At 38.1% G+C, this 12641-nt stretch overlaps 1 protein-coding gene and 1 pseudogene across 6 annotated transcripts in view; both read right to left on the bottom strand.

The window, feature by feature from the left end:
- Positions 1 to 12641, bottom strand: part of NEDD4 (NEDD4 E3 ubiquitin protein ligase) — a 168020-nt gene that overhangs the window by 88743 nt on the left and 66636 nt on the right. For 4 of the 6 annotated variants that reach the window (XM_023228619.1, XM_023228620.1, XM_023228621.1 and 1 more), the window contains exon 1: positions 396 to 2243. In XM_023228619.1, coding sequence (XP_023084387.1) covers positions 396 to 1943 — 1548 coding nt within the window. In that variant the 5' untranslated portion in view covers positions 1944 to 2243. Of the gene's footprint in view, positions 1 to 395; positions 2244 to 9712; positions 9767 to 12641 lie in introns of those variants that run through there. The other 2 variants (XM_023228624.2, XM_023228625.2) reach the window with 1 other exon arrangement.
- On the bottom strand, positions 11249 to 11719 carry LOC111553678 (annotated as a pseudogene).

Here is a 12641-nt window from a genome sequence, read left to right as displayed (position 1 = left end):
AAAGCAAAATGATGGTTTTGAAAATAGGAATAAAATACTGAGCTACAAAATAGAATACTATACCATTTAAAGGAAAAAGATACCAAGATAAAATCTTATGAAATAGACTGTTATTCAAAGTTTGTTTTTATGTTGTAAAGTTTTACAGCTGAAATCACTTAGGAAGATTTTTAAAAATACACATTTTGTACATTGGTAAAATAACAAATACAGTAAAAAACTATACATAGGGTTCTTCAGATTTACAAATATAAAATTTATGACTACAAAGTACTGCTAGCTAAGGACCAGGAAAATATATAAAACTGCTTGGTTATAATAATAAATTTTCTCCAAATATTTCATTAAGTTATTCTCATATAAATTAATATTTATCAAGATCAAAGGAAACTTACCTTGCAAGAATTAGACAGTTCGTTTGTGCAATCTCTGTTGCTGTCTCTTGATAAATTATCCACTTTACCTTCATTTCCAGATGCAAACTTTATGAGTAACTGAGATGGTCCCCCTTTAGAACAATTGTGCTTAAGGCTGGATAGACAGGAAATATTTGGATAAGCTCCTCCCAGTGAAATACTTCTTTGTAAAATACCATGGTTTTTGTTCATCTGTGACTTTGGTCTTTCCAATTCTCCATTGATATTTATTTGATAATCTACATTTTGGGAGGATGGCAAACATGCGGATGTCCTATGCGTGAGCTTAATATACTCTGAATCAGAATTAAGCTTAATTTCTGACATTTCTGGTTTACAATCACCATTTGTTGTTTCACAATCTAATGTAGTTGTTTTTTGTTGGGTGAAATGCACTGAAACACGAGAATATCCTTCAGATGACTTTTCACAGACAGTCTGTTTGGGAGTATTATTCGAAAGAACAATTTTCTTCTGTAATGAGCCCTTCCTGTGAAGCGGCCGTATGTCTCTTACTTCGCCGGGGGTACAAATTGTTTTAGATAACCGAAGTCCATTGACAGCTGTTGAAAGAAATCCTTTAGCACCAGTGCCATCCTCATTATGTGCAATTTCACTAGGAGAAATAATAAACTGGTGTGAAGTTTGATAGGATCCTTTGCTCAGAAGAGTACATGGACTTGTCGGAGAAGTTGGTGGGGTATTTGAAGGACTCCTAGGGAAAATGACTAAGGAGGAGCAACGTTTTAGTGGAATTTTTGTGTTCCTGCTCACTGGCAATTTCATAATCTCTAATCCATGTTCCAAGTCATCCTGGACAAAAGGATCTGTACTTGTACTTCTTGAAAAAATTTCACATGGAGTAGCATTCCTGTTTGGCACAATTCCATTGGAGGTGCTGTCAGAAGGTAAGTTTCCACCCAAAAAAGTATCATCACTTGGTGGCAATGTATAACTACTACTGTCACTGATGACACTGTTAGTGTATGAACCTCCACTTGTGATACTTGCACATGACCCGAAATCACTACCGTTGCTGCTGTAAGACCCATTATCACTGGTTGAAAAGTTACTAAGGCTACCACTACAAATGGCTGGACTGCTTACAAGGTTACCATCATTCACTGCATTCAATTCACTATCGACCACAGCACTGCTGTAAATACCATCCTTCAAGATACAAGTAAATGAAGCATCATCACTATCAGCTAAGACATTGCTAGACTGAAGATATCCACTGTACCTTGTTGGCTGTAGTGAAATCTGTAGACAGCTGCTCTTTTTATTAACATTTTCAGATGAGGGAACAGACGATCTTTCTTGAGACTGAACGTTTTCCTTTATTAACGGAGCTAGTGCAGTCTGTCTGGGAGTCAGCTTCATTTGAACAATGTTAGACGCTGAAATCCGTGTTGGTCTCTTGAAGCACATGTGAACATGGCTATCCAAGTCATCTCCGGAGGTTTCTGACAAAGGGTAAGTATTGCTTCTTCTGGCTGCAAAGTGCAATCGTAAGCTTTGTGCCATTTGTTCTCATTTCCAAACATGTTAAGGGCTGAAAGTCATAACAAAGATCTCTGTCCGTAGACAGGCTAAAAGCAGCTGCACTGCATCAAAAGAAAAAATCATTTGTGGTGCCTAAAAGAGCTATTAAGTAGTAGTCTTTATCCTAAGTAAAACATTAGATACCAGATATCATAGAAAGAAAAAGACGACCCATTCCAGAGACTGACGTTTCCAAAATGTCTTGAATCGCTTGTAGTCAAAATGCCTTCACTTACAAAGCACTTGATTTCCAGCGACCTTTAAGCTGAGCTCAGCTGCAGCACACTGACTCAAACACAGCCAACCTTGTTTCAATTATACCTTCTCCAATTTGCATGAATGAGTAACACAAGAACAACAATCTTCTAACATTTCATGTTGAAACAGTATTTTTTCACCCCAGCTCTACTAAATGAACATTTAACTATGTGAATCGCAGTGCCTATACTTTCTCCAGCCAGCTTTGACCACTAATATTTTTACCCATAGGTATAGAATTACAGGAAGTTGGTAGGAACGAAACCCCATGTAATTAAGTATCAAATCAAAGATTGAATTTCCAAATAGTAGTCATACTAGGAATCTAGTCAAGTTAGTTAATATAGGGACTGTTAATTTTTTTTTTTTAATTTGTGAATTCAAACAGTTCTGTAAGTTTGGAAATACCAAAACTTTAGGATGAATTTAAACTTTAGCACTACATCAAACAGATACATATTTTAGCTTCTAAAGTGCTAATTACATAAAAAGTGAAAGCTTAAGGACAGAACTACAAAATTAACCTAGTAATACCATTGCAAAACTGAAGCATAGGTTCGAGAAAAAAAGTTTAAGAGAAGCTGTCACTAAGCATTTTGTCCTGTAATTTTAAGGCCTTTTCCAGCCAAGTAGAACAGTCTTTAAATGATGCCATTTATATTTTGACTATTAAAACTCTGCCAAGAAATAGCCTAAGCAAACATTCCAATAAAAATATATGCAGATTAGAAAAAAAAAAAAAACTATACCCAAGATAGTTTGAACACATAGGATATTTTATTTCACTGTCTCTGCAATTCATTCACTTAAGAGAGTGTTGTGGTAAGTAAAGAAGTCTAAAAAGGATTTAACACATCAAATAAACATATCTCAATGCCAATTCTGTTCTGAAAATCTCTAAGAGCTCTTTGCTGGCCCCTGCTGGTGCTTTGAAACAATCCATTTAGCTGTTTGAGATCTATAAAGAAATATTAACCAAGCTGTACATTTCTTTATATAAACAAAGTACATACTTGTTTACATTTTTGAGAGCTAGCCCTGCCCTAGAGGTGGAATTACTCAGCAGTGCTGATAAAGCTTCCACAGTAGAGAACAGTGGACTGTTTGTCCTTTTAGAGGTTGTGATTTTGTATATATTTTTTCTGCTTTGTATTTATTTAACCTTTATTTTCAGTTTACTAGGCAATAAAAATTTAATATTTTAATTTCTCTCCCAAATGCCATAGACCAAGGTTGGTATTCTATTTGAAAGAAATAAATTTAGTTTTAAATAATACTCTAGGGTATATTTAAACCCCTTACCTAAATTTTATAGCTGGAACTCCAGCAATAAATATATACTGGCTCATTCATAGGAAAGTAAAAGGTAAAATAGTTCCGTTGTTTATACCACATGCTGCTACACCCAAGTTGTATTTTTCTAAGTAAGTTTTTTTTCCTAAGTAAAAGCAAATATGTAAAACATATACTTTGTTTTAAAAAAACTGCTTAAGATAGATCTGTTTTCGATCAGAATTTTCTAAACAGATATTTAATCAATTAAGACACAACAAAATAGAATTATGGGAATAATTATATTTGACTAGAATGAAACAGCATTGTGTTTTCAAATGTGTACAATAATTGGAAATTCAGTAATACAATTATTATGTTATTTTGGTTTTGTATAACCTATCTCCTTTAAGATTTTACAGACTTCAGTCAATATTCCCTTAACATCTTTTTCTTTTAAATAAGGAGGAGTCCTGTTTCACTCTGCCTTCAAATGACTTTAGCTTTCTTTCTGGGATTAAGTGTGGGGTCTAATAACTCAAAGAATGAATCCCTTCTAATAGGCTAACCAATGAGATCTAATTGTTCATGCCTGTGGCCTACAACTTCCTGGAAATAAGAAAAGCTCCTCTGATTATTAACATATAAAATAACGAACTCAAGTATTTGGCCAGATAAATGTCTTCTCTTTGATAAGCTTCACTATAAGGATCAGTTCCATGTCCCCTAACTAGATTTTAACTTTCCGGAGGGCATGGACCATAACTACACAGTTCTTCTGAGGTTCCTGAGCTTGTCCTGGGCACAAAGTAAGTACCAAAAGACACCACAGAGAAGTCTGGATGGATAGATGGTGTCACCACAGGCACTCTGAATGCCTGACGCTTTCTTTCAGGACTTTTGTTGTTGTTGTTGTTGAAGTTGATCTAGCTGCCACTTTTAAAGAAATATCAAAAAGCACTGCAGGTGGACAAGAAGGAATGATGTTTGAAAAATTCACAGAGAGGGTCTCAGCCAAGGAAAAGTAAGGTAGGAGAATCACATGCACTTCCTAGCACTCTAGTCTGAGTTTAAATTCTAGGGAGGCTGAACAGTTTGCACTGCTGGCTGAGGTCTGAACATAGGATCTATACTGCTATTACAGCAGTTGCATGGGAAATCGGGGAACTTGCTATAAAATGTAGTTCCTCACTCCAGCAAATACCAAACAGGAGCGTCAACCCTAACCTTAAGAGTAGAAGAACTGGAGGGACATGGCAGCCCTCATCTGGAAAGAATCCATGCACGTCCTACATAGAATTGCATATTTTGGAGTGAAACAGATTGAAGCTAAGAACCCCACCTTCTGAGTTGTTGGTTACTGATCATCTACACGGAAAATAATGTAATTATCTACATGGTATGGATAGGCTCTGGGTAATCTTAAATCATTGACTGAACTTTGAAGGCCAAAGTCAGCTGCGGTGGTTAATTGTATGTATCAACTTCGATAGGTTATGGTACCCAGTAGTTTGGTCAAACACCAGTATAGACATTGCTATGAAGACATTTAGACATGATTAGCATTTACATCAGTAGACTTTGAGTACAGCACATTACCCTCCACAATGTGTGGGGGTCTTATCCAATCAGTCGAGGGCTTTGAGAGCAAACACAGGTTTTGTAAGAAGCAGCAATTCTGTCTCAAGACTACAATGTAGAATCCCTGCCTAAGTTCTCAGCTTCCTGGCCTGCCCCGCAGATTTCAGATTGCAGTCTTCACTATATACATATAGAGTGTGGAAATATATATATTCATATATTATACATAATTTCATATATAAAATATATGAAAAATAAATAATACATAAAATATATACACAATCCATTGTTTCTGTTTCTCTGGAGAAGCTTCACTAATACAACTGCTAAATGTGAGAAGCACAGGGTCTCCACCCAGAATACAGGCAGCTCCTAAAACCGGTGGCTGAATGTGTACAGGTGTATGTCTTAGACTGGTGACACAGTACTAACTTTTGCATTGGTGGGTAGAATTTTTTTAAGGCACATAATTCTGAAATGTTCTGTCATTATTGCCACCACCACCACTACCATCACCATAATGAAACGACTATATTTTAAAACCCTCAAGTACTAAAATTGGCTGGAAAACAATGATATAAGCCTACTCTTTCTTGAAAGCAAATATCACTTATATTACAAACGTTTTCCAGATGACTAAAGTTGTTTCTGCTTAATATTATACTTGTGTTCTTCACCCTCCATTTTCAAAGAGAAATTGCTAGGAAAATGGTACATTTTAAATTTAGTTGTGAGTGCCTCAGCAGAATAAAGACGGAATGACATTTATAACAACATAGGTCACTTGTTGCTATACAATCAGGTCTGTTACTCCACCAATGGCTATAGTTTCTATAACATCTCAAGTCATCTCTATACCTCCCTTACCTGCTGAGACTAGCAACAAATCAGAGGACTAGAATGATACACACCACCCTGTTCTAATTATCTATGGCTCTTTGTTTTGCTGGTAAACCAAGTTTCTCGAGAAAAGCTGTATTTCCCATGCATAGAAAAGCATCTAACACAGTAGATATACTAAATGGTATATCTTAGCTAACACAAAATATACCGTATCAGACAGCTATAAATGCGTAAGTCCATGAATGTTAAATAGCACTTTATATTTGTATCATGATAAAGAATTTTCCAAGTATTTTCATAGTCACTGTCTCATTTTATCCTCACAACATGCTTATGAGATAGGCAGGGCAAATATTGTTGTACTCATTTTTCAAATGTGAGAAGGTATTTTTAAAAGGACTGAATAATTTGTTTAGGGTTACAAGCTAATGCCTCCAAAGAAATGCAGGATTATAACAGAATTTCTTAGTCCTTAGTGTGGGGATCTATAACAACTTTTTTTTCTCCCCCTCGCCGAGATGGAGTCTCACTCTGTTGCCCTGGCTGGAATGCAGTGGCATGATCTCAGCTCACTGCAACCTCCACCTCCTGGGCTCAAGCAATTCTCATGCCTCAGCCTCCAGAGTAGCCAGGACTACAGGTGCGCACTATCACGCCCGGCTAATTTTTGTATTTTAGTAGAGACAGGGTTTCACCATGTTGGCCAGGCTGGTGTCAAACTCCTGACCCCAGGAACATCTGATCCACCCGCCTCAGCCTCCCGAAGTGCTGGGATTACAGGCGTTACAATATCTTGATTAATGTATTATTTGTTTTTTTTCCTAAAAGGTTTAAAAATGTGTCATATTTATCCATCTATAAATATCCAACTGTTAATATCAAAGGCAATGCTTTTTTCTTCCAACCTATCATGACGCACTTTATAGTATTATATACACAGTAAATGCTCAAGGAATGTTAATTTGCTGATCAGTGTTTGACAAACAGCCATTCTGGCCATTAAGAAAGAGTCGCACCAATACTGAAGTTACTAGCAAAACGGACCAGACAATTAAGCATGGTGGAAAGCACAGATATGAACTGTCCCTCCCTGTAGACAACATGCAAATAACGCAAATAAAATAGTTCACCAATAATACACCCAATGATAAGGCAGAATTCACATCGGTATCAGTGGCAACAGGAAAAATAATAGTAATACCATGATCTGGCAATTCAACTCTAAAACGTATCTCTTAGAGATACACTCAGACATGTACATACGGAGACATAAAAATGTTTATCAATTGGTAAGAGCAAAATACTGGAAATAACACTAATAACACTAATATTAAGGAGGTTAAATACATAAATTATAGCATTATGATATTTTCAGAGTATAGAAAATTATGCATCATTGAAAGGTGTCATCACAGATCTCACAAATATAACGTTAAGCAAAAAAGCATATCAGAGGAATGCCTACAGAGATATACTATTTTTATAAATTAAAAAATATGCAAAATAAACAAGGTGGGTTTTTGTTTTTTGGAGACAGAGTTTTGCTCTTGTCACCTAGTCTGGAGTGCAATGGTGTGATCTTGGCTCACTGCAACCTCCGCCCCCTGGGTTCGAGCAAGTCTCCCACCTCAGCCTCCTGAGTAGCTGGGACTACAAGTGCCCACCATCACGCCTGACTAATTTTTGTATTTTTAGTAGAGACAGAGTTTCACCATGTTGGCCAGCCTGGTCTTGAACTCCTGACCTCAGGTGATCCACCTGCCTCAGCCTCCCAAAGTGCTGGGATTACAGGCATGAGCAACCATGCCTGGCCAACAACAATGTCTTTTTCAGGGATATATACACACACACACACACACACACACACATGTATATGTATATACGTGATAAAAGTATTTTAAAAAGCAAAGAATGGTAATACAAAATTGCGGACAGTGGCTACTAGTGGAGGAAGAAAAGGAGATGCTACTAAGGAGGGATCTAGAGAGGGTTTCAAAGATTTTGGTAACGTTCTAGTTCTTAAGCTGAGTAATGTGTATGTATATACATATTTGTCTTATTTAAAATATTTATATTATGTGGGCTTTTTTGTATGTATATTTCATGATTTAAAAACAAAACACACACAAGACTCCATCAATATGAAGTTTAATTTGTTTCCATCTAGAAGGGACCAGCCTGGCCAACATGGTGAAACCCCATCTCTACTAAAAACACATGCCTGTAATTCCAGCTACTTAGAAGGCTGAGGCAGGAGCATCGCTTGAACTCAGGAAACAGAGGTTGCAGTGAGCTGAGATTGCGCCACTGCACTCCAGCCTAGGTAACAGAGTGTGACTCTGTCAAAAAATAATAATAAATAAAGGAAAACAGATCTATAGAGACAGAGGGGAGAAAAAAGGAAAACATTTTATATTCTTTTAAAAAAAGCAAAAACAGACAAAAAACAAATAGCTCTGTAACTAACCATATTCGATAATCAAATCAGCAACATCTGTCACTTAGCCTTAAAAATTAGATTGCCAGGCTGGGCATGGCAGCTCACGCCTATAATCCCAGCACTTTGGGAGGCAGAGGCAGGTGGATCACGAGGTCAGGAGATCAGGACCCTCCTGGCCAACATGGTGAAACCCCATCTCTACTAAAATACAAAAAAATTAGCCAGGCGTGGTGGCATGCGCCCGTGGTCCCAGTTACCAGGGAGGCTGAGGCAGGGGAATTGCATGAATCCTGGAGGCGGAGGTTGCAGTGAGCCGAGACTGAGCCACTGTGCTCCCGCCTGTGAGGAGCACTCAAAAAAAATAAATAAATAAAAAAATTAGATTGCCAGCCAGTGGTAGTCTTCTTTGGCAGCAATAATGTACTTTTGTTTACTATGATGTTTATTAAAGATTTCATTGGCAATATCTTTAGTTGCTAGTATAATTATCATTTCTTGAGGGCAAAAAACATGAATGTAGTTTAACACTAAAAATGGACTTTTTTTTTTTTTTTTAAAGCTAGTTTCTTTGTTAGCTAAAAAATGAACAAAACTGTTTAATTTTTCTGGTGCTTGCAACTGATAAGCTTTGCACACATAACACTGTTTGTATATTTCCCTGTTCAAATCTTACAGGTTTAAAATATAAATGTAAGCTGCTAAGAAGAGAGTTTGAGATTGGATCCTCAGAGACAAAATCAGGAAAAGAACAGGACTTTAAGATAGTCTTTAGGAATTCAGAAATCGGAACAATCATTTTATAAAAAGAACATCAGTTTTAACTTTGCTTTTTGCTTCTGTAAGAGCTGGCCATCCTTGAGAAAACTTTATTTGCTCATTCCTTATCAGTGTAAAAAGGACAGATTTCCTCTGTAGAAGAGTGGGAATGAGAGAGTGGATACGATGTCCTTTGGATATGGGTAACCCTAAGAAAGGCCACTGTAGTGAGGAGGTGCAACTGAAGGATACTCTGGGCGAAGGTTTCCAGTGCCACGGACTCGGAACCAGGGGTCATGGACGAGTGAGAGGGAAGGCAGGACAAAGAGGTTGATTTTCTGTCCTCTCCTGTCACAAGAGGTCTTCATAAGACCTTGTAATACGTTGGCAATCAGAAGAAGTGCTTGGGAGGAGAATGGAAAGGGAGCAAGTAGCACCAGGAGGAAGAAAACAAATTCTATCTCCCTCACCATTTTGTGCAGAGTCTCCATAACCACCCACAACCCGTCTCTCAAATCCCAGATTGCCTATCCACTTCCCCTGGATGCTCTACTGAAACGTACCCTTACTTTGTATTTCACACAAGCACAATATAACTTACCAATCGATTTTCGTCAAACACTTCAAAAAGAAGCCGGTGCTGCTGAGGATGAACCTAAGTAAGGAAAACACAATCTTTATTTAAAAACAAGTAAACATCAACCCACAGACACTGAGAAATAAATGCTTAAAGATGTTGCCATTTGATTGAGTGCGGTGGCTCATGCCTGTAATCCCAGCACTCTGGGAGGCCGAGGTGGGCGGATCACCTGAAGTCAGGAGTTCGAAACCAGCCTGGCCAACATGGGGAGACCCTGTCTCTACTAAAAATACAAAAAAGAGCCAGGTGTGGTGGCATGTGCCTGTAGTCCCAGCTACTTGGGAGGCTGAGGCAGGAGAATCGCTTCAACCTGGTAGGTGGTGATGGCAGTGAGCCAAGATTGTGTCATTGCACGCCAGCCTGGGTGACATAGAGAGACTCCATCTCCAGAAAAACAAAAGAAAACAAACAAACAAAAATATGTTGCCATTTGCTAATTCCTATTATTTGGAATGTATTTTAAATTACATGAAATAAGAGCAGACTAGTCATGTGTCACTCATTTTCTAGTAGTTTCACAATAACAACAAAGTGAATTTGGTTGTTTATTTTTCAGATTTTTCTAATAGAACGAAAGGAAGTAAAAGAAAATTTCAAAAGATTACTTAAATGTTTGCAAATGCTTAAAAATACAGACTAGATTTTGACATCTTATGATCAGTTTTATTTTCTTGCTTTTTATTTATCAGTGTAGAGCGACCCAAAGTGGATATTTATTTTTCAGAAACTAGTGTTGTGAATCCTTTTATTATTGACTTAATAAAATCACATGTTGCTTTTACCATATAAAGTACATAGCAGTCAAAAGTATACACTGAGTTTTCACTTAAGGTTTAAATTTTGTAGCACATGAATAAAAATTACAAGCAATATTTTATTTCTCAAAGCCAATGCTTTCGTTCTTGTAGGAATGTTTCAATATCAAAATAAAAATCTATGTGACATCAAACAGAAAGGCAATCTTTAATACTTTTTTTGTACCAGAGTTTAAAAAAAAGAAAACATATTCATATTTATGTTGATTTTTCCCCTGTAATACATATATTATATTGTACACTGTGATATCTTAAAACATTGGTGTACATGTCAAAAGTATTGGTAGAAAAAAGTCCTATACTTGTGACAAAGATTTCTAGATACCTAACTCAGTGTCTCCTTTTCCTTCTGAGAACATAATCCTAGTTTTACCTACAGCCACATTCCCAGGCTCACCACACTGGACACCTGTTGAGGAAACCATTAATTTTTGAAAACTGAAGTACAACATATATTCAGTGAAGTATAAAGTATACTAATGTTAGGATGAGGAAGAAAAAAGTACACTAATCTTAACTATATAGCTTGATAACTTTTTACATATGTATACTGTATCATATACATTATGCATATGTAAAAATACATATACATACTGTGTATGTATATGATACATATGTGTATACATTTTTTTATGTTGAAAAGATATACATATATATTTAGAATTAGGCAGCTGGACTCAGTTTAGATGATTCCAATTTTGTTGGCAACATCCAAAGCGTCGTAATCAGGAGCCAGTCGAACATATGCCTTTTTCTCTCCATCACGCCGATTCAGGGTGTTGACCTTGGCCACATCAATGTCATAGAGCTTCTTCACAGCCTGTTTAATCTGGTGCTTGTTGGCTTTAACATCCACAATGAACACAAGTGTGTTGTTGTCTTCTATCTTCTTCATAGCAGACTCAGTGGTCAGCGGAAACTTGATGATAGCATAGTGGTCAAGCTTGTTTCTCCTGGGGGCGCTCTTCTGAGGATATTTGGGCTGCCTCCGGAGTCGCAGTGTCTTGGGCAGCCGGAAGGTGGGTGACGTGCGGATCTTCTTTTTTTTGTGGCTGTGGACACCTTTCAACGCTGCCTTCTTGGCCTTTAAAGGCTTCGCTTTGGCTTTGGCTTTAGGAGGGGCAGGAGCCTCCTTCTTCGCTTTCGGCGCCATCTTGTGTTACATATGTATATATATTAAACCCAGATAAAGATATTGAATAATCTGTTCTATTTTATATATATTTTTTTGTGAATGGTGCTCTCTGGAATTGTTTAACATGGAGACCCTGAATATGCCTATCTAGAAATTTATCCCTTGTACCTAGGGGCAACCAATGAAGCCAACCTAGTGCCAGTCACTCCCTGGGAGAGCTTTTCAGAGGCGGCTGACTCAGCTGGCAGAGATGTCCCTTTTGCCCCTTGCATTTATCTTTCCTGTCTGAAATGTGGTTAGGATAGCTGGCACTCCTGCAGCCATATTGTGACCATGGAGTAACTGAGGATAGACATGCCAAACATAAGGCTAGACATCATGGGGATGGAAAAATAGTGTTAAGATGGCTAGATGTGCTGGTTCACATCTGTAATCCCAGCACTCCCAGGCTGAGGTGGGAGGATCACTTGAGCCCAGGAGTTGGAGACCAGCTTGGGGATCATAGGGAGACCATCTCTATAAAAATAACAAAAACTAGCTGGATGTCATGGCACGTGCCTATAGTCCCAGCTACTCAGGAAGCTGAGGCAGGAGAATCGTTTGAACCTGGGAGGCGGAGGCTGCAGTGAGCCAAGATCGCACCACTGCACTCCAGCCTGGAGAACAGAGTGCAAACCTGTCCCTCCCTCCCCACCAAAAAAAGGGTGGGCACGATGGCCCATGCCTGTAATCCCAGCACTTAAGGAGGCCAAGGCAGGCAGATCACTTGAGTTCAGGAGTCTGTAACCAGCCTGGCCAACAGGGCGAAACCCTGTCTCTACTAAAAACACAAAAATCAGCTGGGTGTGGTGGCAGGCACCTGCAATCCCAGCTAGTTGGGAGGCTGAGGCAGGAGAATCACTTGAACCTGGGGCACAGAGGTTGCAGTGAGCCAAGATCG

This window comes from Piliocolobus tephrosceles, chromosome 6 (assembly GCF_002776525.5).
Source record: "Piliocolobus tephrosceles isolate RC106 chromosome 6, ASM277652v3, whole genome shotgun sequence".
NCBI classification, from domain to species: Eukaryota; Metazoa; Chordata; class Mammalia; order Primates; family Cercopithecidae; genus Piliocolobus; species Piliocolobus tephrosceles.
The sequence above is the reverse complement of the archived record's forward strand: the minus strand, read 5'-3'. Positions and strand labels throughout refer to the sequence as shown.